General features: G+C 35.4%; 1 protein-coding gene across 1 annotated transcript in view; it reads right to left on the bottom strand.

Annotated features, from left to right (window-relative positions):
• LOC131765159 (polycomb protein SUZ12-like) overlaps positions 1–13990 on the bottom strand; it is a 125472-nt gene that overhangs the window by 93666 nt on the left and 17816 nt on the right. Inside the window, 5 exon segments of the mRNA XM_067006907.1 lie at positions 4839–4944; positions 9370–9412; positions 9415–9462; positions 10592–10823; positions 12602–12687. Of these exon segments, the coding sequence (XP_066863008.1) occupies positions 4839–4944; positions 9370–9412; positions 9415–9462; positions 10592–10823; positions 12602–12687 (515 nt within the window).

Below are 13990 nucleotides of genomic sequence, written 5' to 3'. Positions count from 1 at the left end.
GAAGCCACTGCACTGAGAAGCCCGTGCACGGCAATGAAGAGAAGCCCCGGCTGGCCGCAACTACAGAAAGCCCACGCCCGGCAACGAAGCCCCATGGCCACCAAAAATTAATTAATGAATTAATTCATTAATCAATTAATGAAAACTTATATTACAAAAAGAAAAAAAATGAAAAGCAATAATATCTGCTGGAATTCCCCGGTGGTCCAGTGGTCATGACCCCGTGCCTCCACTTCAGGGGGCCTGGGTTCAATCCCTGGTTGAGGAACTGAGATCCTGCAAGCTGGCATCACAGCCCAAACAAAAATGCAATAAAATAAAATACAACTAAATAAAACAAGAAAGCATCTCTGATTCAAGGTCTAAAGGGTGAGAAGGTGTTTATCAGGCCAGTATGGGGGCAGAAAACGTTTCCCATTTCAGTAAGTAGCACCTCCATTTACCCAATTCCACACCCTTAACCCACATTCCCCACATCCAATTCATCACTAACTCCTATTCACCTCCAAGCCATCACTAACCTTCCAAATAGGACTCTAACCTGCCTGCTTTACTCCACCTCCAAGGCCACCACTGTGCACAAAGCCAGTCTCCTAATGAGTCTCCCCAAATCCAGTCCTGCCCCCTCCTAGCCATTCTCTTACACTAGCCAGTATGGTGTCTGAAAAAGGCATCTCTGCCAACCCCACTTCTCTCTTTATACCCTGCAATGGCTTCCCACCAAGTTTAGGATAAATCCCAAATAGATGACGGACTACAGGGTGAATGACAAGAAGGAGGTAGGGTGTGAGGTTAGAGAGAGGGATGAAGGGTCTAGGCAAACAGTGAAAAGGGCTGAAAAGAAAATGATCAGCACCTGCACAACAGTCCTGATGCAGGAAGGAAAATGCAGGAATAGTGAAGGAATACCAATAGCCACTTTTAATTTCTGCAATGCCTTTGCAATTCCCAAAGTGCTTCATCGATAACTGTGATTCTGAAACCTCGCTGTACATTAGAATCATCTGGAGAGATTTTAAAAACTACCAATGGCCCGGCCTCAACCCAAGCCTATTAAATCAGAATATACACTTCACTGTATTAAATTTTATTCCCTGACCCCAAACATCCATTAAGCCCCAGGAGAAGGAAAAGGGGATGTGACTAGCAAGAGATAGAAAATTCCTGCACAACAATGGCCATGGCAAGCTTAGGCACTTTTGGTGAAATCTCTCTGGGAAGTACTGGCAGCGGAAGAAAAGGCAAACTGACACAGTATTGCCTGGTGTGCATTTCCAGCCTCTGCCTTCTTTCTCATCTCTTGGTGGCAGGTGGAGGAAGTGGAGAAAAGGTGAAACATTTTTACAAAACCGGCAGAAGAAGCTTATAGCATCCTCTCACTATCTCTGCATAGGTTCTGACCTCTGCAGCACTATAGTAGCTTTGCCCAAAGTAATGAACAGCTGAACGTCAAATGTAATACTTCATCAAACGACTTAAAAATGCTTGTACACTGGAAAGGGTTAAGTTGCAGAGAACACAAATGGACCCAGAGCAACTTTTGCCAAAATAGAATATTGTGCTCTATGTACAGCCATACCTCTTTTCCATATGAGCAAACAGTCAGAAAGATAAAAGAACTTGGTCCAACTCACACAAGTAAGTAGGATAGATTCTGGTCTGTCTGTCCTAAGCGTTGTGTTCTTTAACCACCAGGCTAGCTTTTCTCAAATCTGATTCATGCATACAATTACTATACACCTCTGTTTGCCTTGAATATTCCCTGTTTCTACATATGCCTGCTGCAGTTTTAAATATTGCCCACTTTGACTCCCCAAAGCAACTGAGAAGACACAATAATTTGGTCACTCTATACATGGACCACTGTTGTGCGACTGCCCAGGAAGCTTATTAAAAAAGTGCAGCTTAGGGCTTCCCTGGTGGCGCGGTGGTTGAGAGTCCGCCTGCCGATCCAGGGGACTCGGGTTCGTGGCCCGGTCCGGGAAGTTCCCATGTGCCGCAGAACGGCTGGGCCCGTGAGCCATGGCTGCTGAGCCTGTGAGCCCGGAGCCTGTGCTCCGCTACTGGAGAGGCCACAACAGCGAGAGGCCTGCGTTCTGAGAAAAATAAATAAATAAATAAAATATGTTTTTAGACCTGAATGTATTATCTTTTCTTTCCTTCTAAGGTGCTATTATTTTTGTTCCAAGCATTATCAGTCTACTAGTGACCCTAAACTAAAAATTTCAGAATTACATTTGACCCCTATTCTTGCTTCTGCTTTTCTTACATCATCATCAAGTATATAGATCCTTACTATCTTATTAGTCCAGTATCTTTGCTGCTCTCCCAGGTTCTAATTTTTACTTCCCAATCCATATCCAGGAGACCAAATAATCTTCTCAAAGACTGCTTTCATGCTATTCCCTTTCACAGAAATCCTTCGATGGGCTCCTGTTTATTTTTACTGCCACACAAGTCCAATCTCCCTCTACATCTTTATTACAAATAACCCTCGTAAAACTATAATTTTAGACCGGAATGAAGTGAAAGTGTAATCATATAAACCAATTTTGACACAGTGAATCCATATCTAGGAATTTATCTTATAAAAATACTTGCAATGCAAAAAGATACATGTATGGGTTGGCCATAAAGTTCGTTTGGGTGTTCCATTAAGATCTTACGGAAAAACCTGAACGAACTTTGTGGTCAATCCAATACAAGTATACTCACTACAACATTTGTGAAATGTAAAAAAAGTAAAATAAATTATCCATTGAAGTGACATTGGTTTAGTAAATTATGGGACATTTATTTAAAACAATAACACAGAGCTGTTGAAAAGAAGCAAATCTACATGACCTGACTTACAAGGATACCCATTTTATATTGCCTCAATTTCTTGGGAAAACCCAACAACTCATATAATAATCCTTACTCTCCCATGGATAAACGTAACAAACTTTAACAAACAAATTTAAAACAGAAAGATAATACCTGCAGAAAATTCAAGCACTGTAGATACGTATAAAGAAATAAAAATTATTTAAAGTCCCATCACCTAGGGGCTTCCCTGGTGGCGCAGTGGATGAGAATCCGCCTGCCAATGCCGGGGACACAGGTTCGTGCCCCGGTCCGGGAAGATCCCACGTGCCGCGGAGCGGCTGGGCCCTCAAGCCATGGCCACTGAGCCTGCGCGTCCGGAGCCTGTGCTTCGCAACGGGAGAGGCCACGACAGGGAAAAGCTTGCGTACCGCAAAAAAAAAAAAAAAAAAAAAAAATTTCAGGCAAGACTTGTTATCTACATCTTTTCAGTTAAACAGTTGCTACCTTGTAACAAAACTGTAGAATGAAAACTGTTACATAAAACTGTTAATAATTATATACAAAATTAAAATTTTTATTTGTATCGCCAGTCTGCCCTCCAATAAGGTTATACCAACTTATTCTTACATTAAAGCATTATTTGAGAGCATGTGCCCTCACGTCTCCAACTAGAAACTCTCAACCCTTTGTAACTGTTGTCAAACTACTAGTCAAAAGTAGTATCTCTGATTTTGTTTGCGTAGTTTTGAATACTAGTAACATTGAATATCTTTTAAAAAGCTTACTGGTCATCTATATTTGCTGCTTTAAGAACTGTCAGACTTTTACCCATTTTTTCTAATTAGATTGCTTATGTTTTTATTAACTGCATATTCATATTAGCCTTCTGTATGTTACAAATATTAGCCCCAGTCCATCATTTGCTTTCAATTTTAGCTTTGTGCAGTATATGATTCACTTTAATTAGTCATTTTTATTTTATGCTTTCTAGCTTTTGTAGCATACCTAGAAGGGCTTTCCGCATAGCAAGATTACATTAATATTCAGCTATATTTTTTCCCAAGTTATAGAGTGTTAATTTTCACATTTACATTTATGAGCCTTCTGGAATTCATTAGGTCTAAGTTTATTTCCAGATGGCTAGAGACCAATTCTGTCACATGGATAATGAACAGTTTATCTTTCCCACACAGATCTAACACCAATTTTATCATAGATTAAATTCAAAATATACAGGTCTATTTCAAGACTACGCTTCAGTGATGGGCTTATCTATTGCTAAGATTTTACCATAAATTTAAGTTCTTTTAACTTTATACTATGTTCTGTTATCTGGTAAGTAAAGGTTCTCAAAAAACTTTTCCATAATTTTCCTTAGTATTATTACATATTGTTCTAGGTTAACTTGAGACTAATTTAAGGCTTAAAAAAATCAGGATTTTGCTTGTGCTGGTACACTGATCTAATATATTTAGAAATAAATGACATTAGTATTCTGATGAGTCTGCCTATCCAAGAAATGTATGTATGCCTATTTATTTTTTAAGTCTCTTAGAAGACTTATTTTAAGCCTGCTTCATCTAAGATTTGAAGATTTCTTGATAAATTAGTCATATGTTACCTGCTGTTACTATGAATGGAATTGAAAATATCAGTTAACATTTATTGAGCACTTATTTTATGCCAGGCACGGTGCTAAGCATCTTTAATTATTTCATTTAATTCATCAATTCTATGCCTTGTTTCACAAATGAGAACACCGAGACACACAGGGGATTAAGTAATTTGCCAGATGCCACATAGCTAGGAGTGGAGATTTGAAGCTGGCAACCTGGTTCCAAGGATGATGCCTTCCATTAAATACTCTGAACTAGATAATTTTGACTTGTGTTTTTCAAAGTATATAAAAAAGGACTTCTTCCTTCCAACCTGAATTCCTTCCAATGTGAATTTGCATTTGGGGAACAAAACATCAATAAAAAATGGGAGTTCATAACTATAACATGCTCAGTCTTCTAAGTAGTCCATACCTTCCCATCATAAATAGTCTCCCATGTTGCTCTTTTCTTGCTTCTTGGACATTCTTCCATTTCCTGCATGGCTACTTCATATTCCCCATCTAAAAGCTGTAAGCGCCTGTTAGACAAACACATACACTTTAAAGTAACCTGACTATTATTGTAAGTACACAAATTCTACATCTTTAGATTTATACTAAAAAGCACTTATTAAATTTATAAACTAGCTTACATGCCCAACAAGACTTAAAGATATACCTACACTCCATTCCTGACAAAAGAAATTTTAATGATTTGTACTGATAATTATTACTAGAGAATTATTTCATTACTGTAGCTACTCAGATATAACTTTAAACATTTAAAGTATAATAGGCCTAAGGTCTTAAAACTTGCTAAGTTTTAAATGTTAAGTATAAAGCATGTGCGCAGGCTTTATACTTTTAAAAACAAGGTAACAACGGTGTTATAATACTTGCTTTAGGGAACAGCTAAGAATTAGGTCTCTGTTATCTTTAACTACTGTAAGTACTTGAACTAGAATTCTTGACTTTTATACTTGACCAGTAAACTAATTAACTGTAAGAACCTGGGGGGCACCTGGCACATACAGGTGCTCAATAAACATTTCATAGGTGAATGAATAAATGGAATACTGGTTGAATCAAAGAATCGATGAAATTCTACCCATACTCACAGTATACTTTTAATGTGTGTGTACATATCTGTGTGTGTATACATAGTTTATGTTATTTTCTCCATACAATTAAACACTACTAACCTAAATACCATTCTTCAACCATACTCAATAATTAATTGTATATCAAGAATCTGGCATCTCTTCATCAGTCTTAGAGAAATTCTGTTAGGTGGTATTAGCTGACATTTATTGAGTGCTTACTATATGCCAGGCACTATTTTAAAGACTTTACAGAGTTCATTTAATCTTCCCAACACCTCTATGAAGTAGATGTTATTACTCCATTGTTCAGAAGAAACTGAGGCATAGAGAGGGTTAAATAACTTGCCTTAAGATGACACAGTAAGTAGCCAGAGCTAGCAACAGAATCTAGGCAATCTGTCTCCAAAGTCTGGCTCTTAACACCGCATGATTTTGAGCCTTAAGAATTCTTGTCTTAGGCTTCCCTGGTGGCGCAGTGGTTGAGAGTCCGCCTGCCGATGCAGGGGACACGGGTTTGTGCCCTGCTCTGGGAAGATCCCACATGCCGCCAGAGCGGCTGGGCCCGTGAGCCATGGCTGCTGAGCCTGCGCGTCCGGAGCCTGTGCTCCGCAACGGGAGAGGCCACAACAGTGAGAGGCCCGCGTACCGCAAAAAAAAAGAAAAAAGAAAAAAAGAATTCTTGTCTTTATGCTGTGCTACTGAATTTATTCTACTTCAATAATTTATCAACAAGGCTGTTCAACTTAATAATTTAGAAGATAATTTTATTTACTAATTTGAATAGGTAATACATTAGTATACTTCTAAAATGGAAAGGACTTTTTCCTCCTGCATGTTTACATGGCTACATAATATTCTATTTTATGGCTGAACGTGTGATAGCTACAATCCAATGTACTCTCCTACCTGTAGTCTATGAAGAGGGCCTTTTCCCCCACAGCCTCATCAACAGTGCTTTATCAAGTTTTTTGATATCTGTCAAACTGCTAAGTGAAAAAATGACATCTCAGTGTACTTTTATATTCAGATGTTTTACCTTTTAGTTGTTTAAAAACCATATATATTCTCTTTTCTTGTAAACATTTTCACGATATCCCTTCCTCATTCTTCTACTGGCCTGTGGTGTTTTTCTTTTTACTTAGTATAATCTTTTTATATTAAAGGAATGAGGCATCTATCTATACATTATGAGTTGAAATTAATCTTCTCCTGACTTGTTATCTTTATTTTGACTTGGCTTATGATGGTGTTTTTGTTTTCAGAAGAAGGTTTTTTTTTTTATTTCACTCCATATTTCATACTCTTTCAATATGGCTTTTGAATTTTAGTCATTCTTTAAGGAGACTTTAGCTTCTCAAGAGATTATAAAAAGAATTTTTAAAACATCTAACTCCTCAGATCTTGGTTGGCAAATACTTCTCCTCTACTGAAAAGAACTATGACCCTTTGAAGAAACAGCCAATTCCAGAGCAGAGGTAGGAAAAGGAGAATGTAAAGCCTGGAATATCTAGAAGAATATTGCAGAAAACAAGAAAATAAATAAATAAAAACAAGTCAAAGGGACTTAGGAGCCTGCTTGGAGGGGCTCCTCCTCACCAAATTTGGGACAATTTGAGCATTAATATAGCAACATCAATAGATTAAAACAGACTGAATAAAAGTGGAATTCGTTAATCCATACTGATTTAAAAAAAGGTTGAGAAAAGTAACGTTCTTCTTCACAGAAAAATGCCAACAAACCAAACATGGAAGAACTGATAGAAAGTTACCATGTGGCCACCACCATAGAATAATTTATTCAAGTAAGAATCATCAATGGATGCTAAACTATTGCGTTAAAAAATAACTGTTGGGAGAAAAAAGGATATTTATCCAGTTTCATGTATTACTACAGAGGTTGCATATTAATTAATTAAAGTGAAAAGGGACCATTACAATGGAGAAATATGGTAAACACCACTTTAGCCAAGCGATCAAACCTGATATCAGCTGTGTCTGTGACGTCCACAAAGAACACATCACCAATGAGTGTTCCTGGCCAAAATGTTTAACCTGAATCTAAACATAAAGAAACAATCACAAAAGTCCAAACTGAAAAACATTCTGCAAAACTACACGCCTGTATTTAAAGTGTTGTTACAAAAGGCAAAAAAAAAAAAAAAAAAAAGGCTGGAAAATGGTTCCAAATTGAAGGAGACTGAAAAGATATGGCAACTGACAGATCGCAATCCTTAACTGGGGTGAGTAGGGAACAGAAAAGGACATTATCGAGGAAACTGGGGAGAGAGTACTGTATTTTTGGTATCATGTTAAATTTTCTGAATATGATAGGCGTACTGTGGTTATGGAGGGAAATGTCCCTGCTCTTAGGAGATACACGCTGAATGAAGTGTTTATGAATAAGGAATGAAATCCAGCGTCATGATCTAACCCTCAAATGGTTTGTCACAAAAATACACTCACAAATAAAGCAAATGTGGTAAAATGTTAACAACTGATGAATCTAGGTGAAGGGTACATGGGTATTACTACCTGCATTGTTCTTTCAACATGTTTATAGGTTTGGAAATTTTCAAAAGAAGTTTGGGGAAAATTCTCCCATGATTTCCTCTTGGTACTTTTTTAAAAAGCAGTTTCTTTGTTTTAACGTACAAGGAATATGTTAATACAAGGAAGGTAGAAAGAATTCTTAAAAGAATGTACCCTTACCCTCACGCTGCCTAAAATATATAGAACATTTACCAACACTGATGAAGCCCAGTGTGCAACAACAGCCTAATTGCTTCTCCCACAGACACAACCCCTATCTCTTAGCATATATGTTTCTGTTGTTCTCCATTTAAATTTTTGATCCACATTCAAATTTCTGACTTTAAAAAAACACTATATTGGTTTCTGCTGGTAACATTAAGCGACATTAAGTGATATATTCTAAGACAATATGGTAGCAAAATCCATGGCATTATTCCTAATCACCTTTGCTTTCCCATTAAAAGCCCTATAACCTGTCTTTACCCTAGTGGCTAATAAGTGGATTACATTAAAGCAACAAGTTACTTTTTAAAGAGCAGGAGAAACACACTCATTGCTTTTCTTGGCTCTTTCTCCCATACCTGATGGTGGACTGTGTTAACTACCAGTGAGCAGCCTAGGACAAGAAATCATGACATATTATAAGTTTCACCCTTCAACCCTATCAAAAAAGAATACTGTATTTGCTTCCCAGAGGTTCTTTTACTGGCACTAAGATGCTTCATTCCCAACTGAAAACTGCAGAGATGATTATAAATCCAAGTGCTCCTTGCTACCCTGTGCCAAATGCACACAGAGCCAAACGATGATTTCACACACTTTTCTTCCTTAACTCTAGTAAATACATAATCTCAAGATTTGCATGGGGCCCACTTTATTCAGGTCTCTGCTCAAATATGACCTTTTCTCAGAGGCTTTCTCTACAAAACCACCATTTATTCTCTTTATTTTTCTTCACAGCATTCCCACTAAGTGACATTAGTTGATACAATTTTGGGGGGTGGTGTCTATTTCCTCCACTAGAAGTTAAGCTCCATGAGGGCAGGGGTTTTGTTGCCTTCTCACTGCCTAAAACAGTGTCTGACAAAGAGGACACACTCAGAAAATACTGGCTGAATGAACAATCTTAACTGAGCCGTTCAAATAGTTCCTCATCTGTGTTTATTGCTTTCTAGGTGATAAAGACAAAAGTTCAGTATTTGCAAATTTGTTTTTTCATCCATAAGAATAAAGAGAAACAAAGGCAAAGAAACAGTATCATCACTATATTCTGCTTCAAAATAAAAACATTTCTAAAACATGGGAGCCTTGCTTGTCCATCAACATTACCTGTTTTTATCAAATACTGTCATTTGTGCAACAAATGTTTTTCCCCATCTTCACGATTTCGTTTTCTTCTAGCTGCAAGTTCTTCATTGACATCTGAATTTGACAAACATTTCTCATGAATCAAATATTCAAGCAAAAACAGATTTATGATATATAGTCCCTTCACATAACATACTACATTTATCCCAAATGAGATACAAATAAACTTAAGTTGCAATATAATAATATCCAAACACTCTTCAACTTTATGTCTCAACCTTATGTGTATGTCCTTACTTTCTGATATTCATTGACACTATTAACTCCACATTTTTGCAAATGTTATTTTCTGTTCAGAATGATCTTTATTGCTAGGCAAGGAGAAAAAACCCTCCTCATTCATGGTTACTTTCCAGGAACTTCAAAGGATACTTCAAGACTCAAAGATTATTTCTTCCAAGCTGCTTCTCCCCTGAACTTCACAAATACCTCTATTATACCACATATCATTTAGCTGCAATTATATTTTATGTTTATCTCCATACTCTAGGTTATGAGCCTTTGGAAGATGGGACTGGACTTTTTAATCATCTCTGTGTTCCCAACACCTATATGTTGTTGTTTGAATGATTACCTCAAAGGTGGATTCAGAACTGTTGGGAGGATACAAGGATAGATGTATGTTAACTGTAGACTCTAAGTGGTGGGTAGATAGGTGCTCACTACCAAATTCTTTTGTCTGTTCCATATGTATGAAATTTTTCACAATAAAATGTTGAGGGGGGAATGAATTCATTGTTTGCTGAGAGACTAATTTAAACACCAGTCTTTTCCATCCAGTGTTTTATATATACATATATATATATATATATATGTGTGTGTGTGTATTTTCATTTTGCTGCATGAAATGTTTCATCATACAACAATGAGAATTTTACAGATTAAATACCTAATACAACATAATAGCCAAAAGTCTAACAGCAAGGCCAATGTACCATAAAATTAAGTATCTCATTAGACTATAAGAGATTTGCAAATAAATAAAGGCCATGCTATTAGAACACATGCATTTATTTCTAGTTCTGTACCACTTTTCCCTCTAAATAATTATGAAAATAACTAAAAAAAGAAATATTCTGTACACAATTACGAATACTATGAAGATGGATTAGTTCAATCATTTTCACTGATCACCTTAATCTCCAACAACAAAATCTAGTAAAATTATTAAAATAAAAATTACCAATATTTTCATTGGTTTCTCCATTAATCATTCCATTAAACTCTCTTCTTCCTGGACAAGTCACTCTAAATAGCAATGAGTAAGACTTCACCATATGGCTGTTACTAGGTTCAAATTCATTACTGGAAACTGCAAGGGACGGGAAATTTCCAGGTTTTGTTTGACTGAGGTCAGGATTCAAAGGCACCTGCTTTTTACCTGTAGGAACTTGTCTTATTGGACAACGTACATCCTGCAAAGGCAAAGATTATTATATTTATTTATGCATATGCATTTGTAAGAATTACAATAAAACCTCTAATCACAGCTATAGGAAATATGGTATAGGCCGTGATTTCCAAATGGCATGCTAAAATTCTAACCATAAATCTGAAAATTGTGATGAAGCAAAAAGAAAATTTGGATCAACTATCTTTCAAATATTAGCCCAATTTAGGATATCCTCAATACAATGAAAACAATGATATAATAGTATATCTAATATTTAGCTGATGGTCATCGGAAAGTTTTAAGTTAGAAATATAGAACTAAAACCATGCTTAAAATATTACAACTCATGTAAATTAATCTTTTCCCCTTAAATATTCTATTTTAACAAAATGACTGATAGGACTATTAGAAATGAAAAAAGATTATTACAATAACCCCACTGTCAACAACACTGAGAAAAAGTAAATCCATATATTTAAATAATTGTTTATAAGAAGTAACATTAATCATCTTATGAGTAATGTTCTGTAATTATATAACTAGTTATGCCGAAAGAGCAAAGTTGAAAAATTGCAAGATGCAAAAGACCTTTTTAACAAGAAAATATAGTACATATTTTAGGTAACTTCTTTTTAAAAACAAACAGAATACATGCTTATGGTCTTAAAAGTCTGCTCTACAAGAATATAAAACGAGAAAAATAAAAGTCGCCTCCACCCCCCTCCCCGGGTCTTATACTCCAGAGAAGACTAGTATTAGCAATTGGTTGTATTTATCCTCTGAAGAAAATATGTATGCCTATTACTTTTTTTTAAACACAAAAAGGATCATACTATAGTTACAGGCACATTTTTTTGTCTAAATAATAATATTATCTTGAATTTTCACATCACTACTTGTTGTGTATGGGTGTTGGGTGAGAGCGTGGAGTATTACTAGCTAACTTTATAGAGTTTTTAATATGTACTTACACTGCTGTCTCCCATCACCTTGGTCTATTCCATACCAATGCTCTAGCACAGTTTTCACCATATCACCTTACTGTGATTGATTTTGGAAGAGCATGAGCAATCAGAACCTCTATACAGGTCATTCCTCGTTTTTTTGGTCTCACCACATGGCTTGTGGGCTTTTACTTCCCCGATGAGGGATGGAGCCCAGGCCCCCTGCAGTGAGAGCATAAAGTCCTAACCACTGGACCGCCAGGGAATTCCCTCCCATTCTTAAAATACCCAAGGACTTAAGGCTACTAAAAGTATCTCTGTTGGCTTTGGTGGGTTGCTCAGGAAATTTAACCACCATAATACTTGTTTCGACGGTGAAATGATTTCATCTTATAAATAAAAACTTGAAGCAATATATTTATAAGTTAATGGCTGATAATGCTAGAAACAGAAATTTCTTTGCCTGAGAGTAGTGTTACAATATAATCCTTTTGGGAAAAACTCTCTCTTAGACCTTATTTAAAACATTAATGTGTACAAATAGCTACAAAAAATAAGCTAAGAGGCTGAAGTGGCAGGAAGCAACTGAATTTATGTCCTAAGATGCTAAAAGATAGCTTCTTCCCTTCACTGTCATACTCCTGTAACAGAAGGTTCTATGCAGATACCTATAGCCAGATTAGAAAAAAACATGAAGATATGGGAGGTTGGCAAAAGAGCTTATCAGTTTTACAATTCAGCCATCAACATATTTAAAAGCTTTTAAGGTTTATATGCATAAACAATATATATGCATAAACATATTCAATGAAAAAAATTATTCCATTTCATCTACCAGTAGCATCCTATACATTACCTTTCCTTTTTTGTGGCAAACTTTCACAAGCAGGACTTCCAGGGTAACAGAATTTTGTTCATTTTCTGAATTTCGTGATGGCTTATCTAAATAGAAAATCAATACTTTAAAATCTATTTTACACTTGATCTTAGCCAAAAGGCTGAGAAATGATTAAAATCTATTTTTAAAAAAATAGTATTCATTTTCCTAAGAAGTCTGAGAATTTACAAAAAAGACTTCCTATAGTGAAGTCTTCTCAGAAGTTTACTCATTCCTGTTTCCCAAAATCAGTTTCAAATTTGACAAATACAGTTAAGGCTTCTTAGTAGAAAGCACAAATGAAATAGTTCAGGCGAGGTAACACACAAAATAAACATTAAAAATTTTTTTCCTTCTTCTAAAATCTATCAGAAAAATTATTTAGTTTAAGATACATTTAAATTGAACTGGTTACTATTTTTACATATTTCATTTTATTTTGAATGCTCAGATATTTAAACTTAAAAGGCTCTTTGATTTGATCGAAACTTATAACCAAAAGGATTAAAAAAAGTTTTCAAAAAATATTAAACATAAAACTTACATGCCTAAATGGGATAGCAAAAATCAAGATATTATTTACTACCTAGGGAAATCTCTTGGTTTATAATGTTTAGGAAATTTAATTTTAAAGTAATAGTCTATATTCTCTATATCAATGAACTCTAACAAAGGTTTCTGCAAATTAAGGTTCCAGAATACTTCCCTACAGCTTGTCTTTAATCCCAAAGGCATTAATAGTCCAAAAAACTTTAATATTTAATCATTCATTCATCATTAAGTTCCTAATATATTGAACTACTATGTACTTCTATATAGTTCTCTATATATTACAGATAAATCTATAAACATATACAGAAATAATATAATTTTTGTTCTGAGATTTTGGACAATACTTCTTTCTACTTGAAAACATTCTTCTTACTCAGGGTATATACATAAAATACATTTCAATCAGTCTCTTGAAAGTTGCAGCCAGGATAAAAATAATTTAATATACCAAAAAATAACTGAATATCTAAAATGCAGTACCAAAAATACTCTCTGAACAATACTCACCATGAAAATAGTACCCTAATAATCTTTGTGTATTCATTCTAAGCAGTCTCAAGTAGTAATTGCTAAACAAGAGTCTTCATTTAAAAACAAAAGAAAAAATAATCATATTTTAGGGATTGTGATGTTGCTTTTCTAACCTGATTTCTTAAAAATATTATTTCTTTTAAAAAAACTACAAATATACCTTGAATAGACAAAGGAGGCAATATATCTGCTTCTTTCCAACTTCCACTAATTTCAAAGTTACAATGGGAAATTATTTTCTGGAAATAGAAGTATCAACAGAGTTTACTTTCTCATTTACTTCAG

This window comes from Kogia breviceps, chromosome 11, assembly GCF_026419965.1.
Source record: "Kogia breviceps isolate mKogBre1 chromosome 11, mKogBre1 haplotype 1, whole genome shotgun sequence".
In the NCBI taxonomy this organism is placed as follows: domain Eukaryota; kingdom Metazoa; phylum Chordata; class Mammalia; order Artiodactyla; family Physeteridae; genus Kogia; species Kogia breviceps.
The sequence above is the reverse complement of the archived record's forward strand: the minus strand, read 5'-3'. Positions and strand labels throughout refer to the sequence as shown.